Below are 7,862 nucleotides of genomic sequence, written 5' to 3'. Positions count from 1 at the left end.
GCTCACGGGCCCAGTTGCTCCGCGGCATGTGGGATCCTCCCAGACCAGGGCTCGAACCTGTGTCCCCTGCACTGGCAGGCAGACTCTCAACCACTGCACCACCAGGGAAGCCCTAAAGTATTTTTAAATTAAGATATATACATTGTTTTTTTAGACACAATGTGATCGCACACTTAATTAGACCATAGTGTAAACGTAACTTATATGCACCGGGAAATCAAAAAATTCATGTGACTTGCTTTATTGTGATATTTGCTTTGTTGTGGTAGTCTGGAACTGAACACACAATATGTTGGAGGGATGACTGTACATTGGGGGAAAGGCTTGTGTCCATTAGGGCTTAGAAATCTATTCCAGAAGCAATTGGGTAAATACCTCATCCAATTCCCCCCAGCCTCTCTGGTCCATGGTAGACGTTGCTCATGGATTCTTGCATTCTCCCTGCCAAGCCTTCCAGGCAGCCTGGTGCTCCAGGCCCTCACTTGGTTGACTCAGAGATGGTGAACAGGTGCCATATCCCAGACAAATTGGGACACCCGCCACACCCCCACCCCCACCCCACCGCCTCCCCAGTGCTCCGCGAGAGCCTGCGGTCCAGGGAAAGAGGGCCTAGACATTGGGAAGAGACTCTCCGCCCACCCCACCCCCTCCAGGTGTGCAACAGCAGGCAGGTCACTTAACTCCTTTGAACCTCTGGTTTCCTCACCTGTAAGATGGGTGGATGTGAGGGGTCACGTGAGATCATAGATGTCAGGTTGCCCATGGGAAGTGGTGGCCACCTCTGCCCACCTGCCTGTGTCCTCGTTCCTCCTTAGTAGTTGGTGGTTCTTCCCTACACCCACCCTGCCACCCCACGAGCAACTCTCAGGTCCACCCATGTATCCCTTTGGATTCAGGAACCTCAGACCCACTGATGCCTCTGGCCTTTCCCTACCTGCTTGAACAAGAGTTGTCTCTTCTTCATGTGAAGGAAAAAAGTAACCGTCGGGAATCACTTAACTTTTTTTGTTGTTTTTTTTTGCCGTGACATGTGGCATGTGGGATATTAGTTCCCTGACCAGGGATCGAATTTGCGCCCCCTGTATTAGAAGCGCAGAGTCTTAACCACTGGACTGCCAGGGAAGTCTGGGAATCACTTGTAAGTAATTCTATTGCAGTAGGAAGATCATGAAGTGAATTCACCTAACACCATCAAGGCCAGTCGAGTTTTCGCAGGTTTTTCATAGTGTACCTATATATGTTTTTCATGCAGAAGTTATCTCTGTGACTCACTGCTGCCAGAATTTGTCCTGTTCTGTCTTGTGGTATGGGAGGCCCCGTGGCTCCACTTGCTCCTGGCAGATTGACAGCATGGGGCCTTGCGGCGCTCTTGTCTGCCAGTGGTGTCTGTCTCCCTCCTGTACTTTGCTGGCTTATGATGCTGCTGTTCCACTCTGGTCAGCCACCTCCTGCCACACCACTATGGCCCTTGAAACTAAACTGCCATGTTTTCCACTTTTCTAGACCATTTAAAGGCTGACGTTGGTCCTCTTTTCATTGCAAAAGCTGCCTAACAATAGGCCAGTAGCCAAGGTGTTCAATGGACGTTTCATGGCCTTTGTCATCCTCAGACTGCTAGCATCATTCAGAGGTGGAATGGACTTCTAAAAAATCAACAAAGATCTCTATCTCTTCCTGGTCCATACACTTTAGTAAGGTAGTTTGGTCACTGAATGTGTTTATCACCAGGAAGGATTTCTCTCTATCTCCTGGGTAAAGGTAAGGTCGAAGGGGTTGGGAGTTATATAGACTATTTGGAAAATTTGGAATTCTACCCTCATCATTCCTGGGTATGATGCATCTTTCTTCCCCCTAACAGCAAGCCCAGGTTCACCTGGCTGGTGCACCCTCTGGGTGGCAGTTGACCAAAGGGGGCCTCAGGAATTAATTCTGGTTCAGCCTCCGAGATTCTTTCTTGGATGACTAGTCCCAGGTCATGAAAACAATGACCACTTGGTCACTGAGTGCCCTGCCTGCCACGTCTCCCTACAATGGCCCACATGGTCTCTGTAAAAATTTGTAAAAATGCTTGTTCCATTTACCTCTGACCTTTCCAAACAAAAGGTCTGGGTGTGAGTAGGTGATGATAAAAGAGGTAAAGCTATACCTTCTGGGATGGGAGTCACACTGATTTCGTGTCCTTGGAGGGAGAATAACAACCTGGCACCTGGCAAGGGAACACCTCAGACCCCAGGAGGTGGAGGGGGGAAGGTGGGATGTAATCGGTGCTCTTTCTGCCCTCTAGATCCAACACTGCAGCCTGCCAGTCCATCACCTGGTCTGCCTGAGCCCAGCAGCAGGCAATGTGACACATAGACCCAGCCAGTCCTGAACCATTCTGCTATACCCGATGACATCAGCAGCAACACCTGAATGTGGGCCCCACCCATAGACGTTTACAAACACATGGACCTGCTCAGCTTTGTTCTAATCTGGCTGATATCACAAAAGCACACACTTCTGATGCCAAGCAGCTCCCGGCTATGCCATGTATGGCATCTGAGGCTGCAGCTACTCATGGCACTGCCCATGTGGCTTAACCAAACCGGTGCAATGGTGTTCCAAGTCAAGTTTAACAACAAATCCTGAACTGGAGTGCCTTGTGCCCAGTACTCTGTGTGTTTGCATGTGGGAAAGAATGAGTCACAATGTCTCTCCATGGGGCATGAGGGCCTGCTCTGGGGCCTTGTAATCATTGGCAGTGACACCAAAGATCAACAGGTCAGTCTGAACTCCCTTGTGGGCTTCCTAATGGATAAGAGACTAGCCTTTGATTACATGCTGGCTGTCTGAAATAAGCCCTGCTTGGTCACAGCTTGATGAGTCCAGGACACTGGACGGCAGGTTGGCCTCATCAACAGGAGTCACTGCTACTTGGAGTCCTGCTGACAGTAATTAAATGCCGTCTGAGTCAACCAATTTGGTCCCAGTCAAGTTAATCAGAGCAGCTGATGGAATGGCATACGCATGTGAAAATTCACCAGAAGTCAAGAGAGGTGCATTGTTTAGAAAGACAGCCCTCCACGGGGGTCTCCTGCTTCTACGTGCCTTGCTGGGTGTGACAAGAACGCACAACCCTGACAGCTGTTTACCTGGGCCATTCTCAAGGTTGGGTCTGCAGTGAGAGCACCTTGAGGGATGAGGTGAGGGAATGGCTCCCTCTAGGACAAAGAGCAGGCTTGCCTCCTGTCTGCTATAAAGTGGTGTGTACCCCACGCTCAGCATCCCTTTGTTGTAATGCAACCAGTCACCGCATGTGCAGCGTCCATCTGGACCTCCACTTTGCCCCCGTCGGGCAAGGGAGGCCAACACACAGGTTGATGCTTATGCTGCTGCTGTAACAAAGCCTTTTGTCTCTGACTCAGGAGACTCAAGGCTCCTGCCAGCATTTTGGAAACAATTACAAGGCTAATTTTAATTTATTAGCTTGTAAATAGAATAAAATCAAGTCCCAGACACAACAGTCAGCGGGGTGAGGCCAAGCTTGGGTTTCCCTAGCTGGGCTGTCAGCCCCTTGGCACCTCCTGAAGGAGGCTCTTGAGATTTTCTGATTATTAGTATTCCAGAACATGTAGGGCCAGTGCAGCGTTTCTGTCTTGTGGGAAAAGAAACTGAGTCCCTGCATACTGTGTGTTTAATGTCCTCCATCTCCTGGGATGTGGTTAGGTTCAAAGAAAACATTCCAGAACAGGGATTATGATGTTTATAGCACTGGGGCACTTCGGCCATGTAAGCTTCAGGAAGGAGACGAAGCCAGGCCTTCAGCAGTTTCTCTTCCAACTAGCTACATCAGTCCACAAGACGTGTAGGAGCACCGGACCCCCATGGAGGACTGTCTCTTCCAGCAGTCCACTCCTCGGTCCTAAACCCCTAAAGTTGGCATCCAGAACTCTCTTCCTAAACTGCAGTGATTAAGTAAAAACTTCAGGGTTGGAGTGACCCTCTGAAGCGTGTCTGCTGGTGAAATGCTGGAGAAAAGGTAAGCTGATCTTAGCAGTGAATGACACGGGGATCGCAGGCCAGTTGGGAACACAAGTCTCTTTTTCCTACAAAGGAGAAGGCATTGCTTATAACCATAGGACCAAGTCATTTTAGGCAGAAATAATGAGGAAACAAGCAGGGGAGGGCAGTTGTGGAGCACAGGCTCCGGACGCGCAGGCTCAGCGGCCATGGCTCACGGGCCTAGCCACTCCGCGGCATGTGGGATCTTCCCGGCCCGGGGCACGAACCTGTGTCCTCTGCATCAGCAGACGGACTCTCAACCACTGCACCACCAGGGAAGCCCGGGAACTCATTTTTAAAGAGCAGACGGACATGCCCTTGTCTTCGGAGGGCCCTTGTCTCTCCTACGTTTTTCATCCAAGTATTTATGTCCACCTTCCCAGCTTTAATCTCGCCTCCATTTGTAAACCTTCCGGAGTAGGGGAGTAAGGGAGGGACACTTGCTGCCACCGACAGACAGTAGTGATAGGCCTGACTGACTAACTTAATGGTCCACAGAACAGTAAGGGGTAGAGCAAGGATTCACCTGTAAGCAGACTGACCTCCAGAACCCAAACTCATAGCCACTCTAAGCTTGCTCTAACCTGCCGTTATCACACTGCATGGCATTAGGTAACCTAATTCACCAAATGATAGGAAGCACCAACTCTGAGTCACACCGTTCCAGGCGCTGAGCAAAGCAACGGAGCTCCCACCCTCCTGAATTTATGTTTTGCCGGGAGAGACAGGCACTTTCTCTCATATCCTGCACACGGTTGTCGGCAAAGCCACAATCACTGTTCACCTCCTCTTCTCACTCAGAGTAAAGACCAAAGATCTTTGATTTACAAGACATTCCACCACCCACCCCAACCATCCCTCCTCTTCTCCCTCTCTCCCTCCAGCTCTTCAGATACACAGGTACATTCCTGCCTCAGGGCCTTTGCACTTGCTACTCCCTCTGCCTAGATATGTCTCCATGTGCTTGCATGGCTTGTTTTCTCACCTTCAGATCTGTACTCAAAAAAGACTTCAGTGAGGCTTCCCTGGTAACTCTATCTGAAATCCAGCGTCTCCCAAACATACTACATAGTTATTCCCTGGTCCCCCTTCTTGCTGTATTTCTCTTCTTAACACATATTACTTTAAAAAAAAATAGATTCATTGAGTTATAAGTTACATAAAACCCATTTCAAATATACAGTTCAGTGATTTTTAATTTTACCAGGCGGTGCAACTATCACCATAAATCTGTTTTAGAACATTTTCATCCCCTTCCCCCCAGTAAGATCCCTCATGGCCATTTACAGCTAATCGCCATTCCCACACTCAGCTCCCAGCAACCACTAATCTACTTTCTGTCTGTCTAATTGCCTTTTCTGAATACTTCATATGAATGATATCATACAATATACAGTCTCTTGTCTCTGGCTTCTTTCGCCCAGCATAATGTTTCTGAGGTTTATGTAGCTGTAGCATATGTCAGGAGTTCATTCCTTTTTATTGCTGAATAGTATTCCATCGTATGGATAGATATATCACATTTTGTATACTATTCACCAACTGATGGACAGTTTTGTTTCCAGCTTTTCCTAACATACTCCACATTTTGCCTTATTCCCCCCACTAGAATGTCAATTCCATGGGGCTGGAATTTCTGCTGGCTTTGTTCAGCTCTGTGTCCCCAGAACTTGAACCGTGCTGGACACATAGTAGGTACTCAATAAATATATGCTGAAGGAACACGTGAGAATAAAGATAACCTCAGAGAGTGGTAAGCAAGGGCTATCTGTGCTGGCCACGAAGCAGGGGAAAGGGGATGGAGTGACGAGGCTCCGTGGAGCCAGCAGTCAGGGCAGTCTCCTCTAAGGAATGGACTTTGGAGCAGAGACCTGAATGCACAAGGCTGATTACTGCACGCTCGTCATCATCCGCAGGCCTCAGCTACCTGCTCCTGCCTAAATGCCAGCCTTGCCCGCCACTTCTGCAGGTCGAGGCAGCCAACTTGGCAGCAGGGCTGGGCTGGAGAGGGATTCCCAAGGACTCCTAGCCTCACAGCCATCAGAACAGATGACGCAGGCCCCAACTCCTCCCTGGGCCTAACCTGGGCCCTGCGCAGTGGGTGGAGGAAAGGCTGGGCTCGCCTGGCTGCCCCTTCTGCTGAGTGACCCCCAGGGTGAGACAAAGGGGCCAGGCACAGCCTTGGACTTGAGCTACACTGCCTGGGTTCGAATCTCAGTTCTAGCGTGTTCACAAGGGGCTAATTTTGTCCCTTGTCATCTTAACTGGTCCCTCAGTTTTCTCATCTGTAAAATAGGCATAGCAACCGTAGCTACCTTTTACTTAAAAACGAAACATTATTTTATAAGCACTTTCTCCTTGTAACTGTGTGTAGGCACGGCTGTGGGAAACTAATCCATTTGATTCTTACAACAGCTCCATATGGTATCTGTCCTTTACAGATGAGGAAAGAGGCCCAGAGAGGGGGAGTAACTTTCCCCAGATCACTCTGCTACTAAGTAATACAGATGGGCTTCCAATCAGCAGACTGGTTCCAAGTTCATGCTCTTCACCCCTTCAGACACTGCGTCTCACCAAGCCAAAGGCGTTGTTATAGTGAGTTAGTGTATCTGAAGCCCTTGGAACAGCGGCTCAGCACGTAGTAAGTACACAAGGAGTGTCGGTATTATCACATAAAACAGAGGGCACGGGGAGGCACCCTCCCTCTCATTTCCTCAAAAGCAAGGATCTGACCCTTTTAGGGGAAGCTGATAACAGCTCTAGCCCCTCAAATCTGCAACTGCCCACACATTCCTCCCCCAGCCCCACCCACCGCTCACTTGCCAACGCTCACTGGGTGGGTGGCGGTGCGGGGGAGACATAAGTGAACTGTCCACCCTCCCCATTTCCCAGAGGACCAGTTGGGCAGTGGCGGGGAGGGGCTGTGAGTCAGGGCTAAGGCCTCTGAACAAAGGTCTCGGGTGGGGCTCCTCAGAACTTCCGGGGCCGGCCCACTGCCTCTCCCCAAGGCCCGTCCCCCGCCTCTGGCCCTGCAGACATACCTTCTCTCACCACCATGGAGGTCGACCTGTCGGCAGGTGCGCCCCTGGAGCGTGGGGAGCTTGAGGGGCAGGGGGCCAGACTCAAACCCAGGGACTGCCTCCAACGGGGCATTCCCTGCGCTTGCACCAACTCACCCAATTTCTCTTCTCTCTGCAGCCCTGGAGTCCACCTCCAAGAAGGCCCAGGGGGCAGGCCAGGTGGGAGACCCCAAGCACGCCCCCGCCAAAGTTCAGGGAGCTGATAACCTGAAGGTAAGTCACTTCATTCTTAGGACGGTGTTTTTGACCCCAGGGCCCCGCTAGGTCTGAGGCCTCCGACATGGGGGGATGGGAGCTGGGAAAGGGGTCCCCGGCCTCACTGCCATGCCTCTGACTAGCACGGACATGGCCGCGAGCACGGAAGCTCCTCAGAGTCCAGCAGCAGCTCCAGCGACTCAGAAAATGAGGCGAAGGTAAGAGGCTTACCGGTCTCTAGCGGGTGCCCGGCGCCCCAGGTGAGGGCGGAGTCGGGCGACGTCTCACAGGTGAACCCTCTCTCTCCTCTTCCTCCCCCACCGCCCTCCGCCCCACAGCCCGGCGCTGCCGGCTCCGAGCTGCACAAAAGCGCCCCGGGCAAGGTCAAGAAGCCCAAGGTGAAAAAGGAGAAGAAGGGGAAGAAGGAGGAGGCTTCCCACTGACGGGCCTGGCCGGGGCTCATTAAACCTTCTCTCGGCCTCCAGGTTGCCTTTTGTCCCCGCCCCGCCCTTCCCTATCTCCCTTCCCGGTCCGGGCCTGCCCCCT

At 51.3% G+C, this 7,862-nt stretch overlaps 1 protein-coding gene across 1 annotated transcript; it reads left to right on the top strand.

The window, feature by feature from the left end:
- Nucleotides 1-6,962: 6,962 nt before the first annotated feature.
- C18H19orf33 (chromosome 18 C19orf33 homolog) lies at nucleotides 6,963-7,796 on the top strand. The gene is made up of 4 exons (XM_059045091.2): nucleotides 6,963-7,118; nucleotides 7,240-7,334; nucleotides 7,460-7,534; nucleotides 7,655-7,796. Exons 1-4 carry the CDS (start codon nucleotides 7,097-7,099, stop codon nucleotides 7,757-7,759), a joined length of 297 nt encoding a protein of 98 aa, XP_058901074.1. The 5' UTR covers nucleotides 6,963-7,096; the 3' UTR covers nucleotides 7,760-7,796.
- The last annotated feature ends 66 nt before the right edge of the window (nucleotides 7,797-7,862 follow it).

The sequence above is a fragment of the Kogia breviceps genome, chromosome 18 (genome assembly GCF_026419965.1).
Source record: "Kogia breviceps isolate mKogBre1 chromosome 18, mKogBre1 haplotype 1, whole genome shotgun sequence".
Lineage (NCBI taxonomy): Eukaryota > Metazoa > Chordata > Mammalia > Artiodactyla > Physeteridae > Kogia > Kogia breviceps.
Note: the sequence above shows the minus strand (reverse complement) of the source record. Positions and strands in the feature narration are given on the sequence as shown.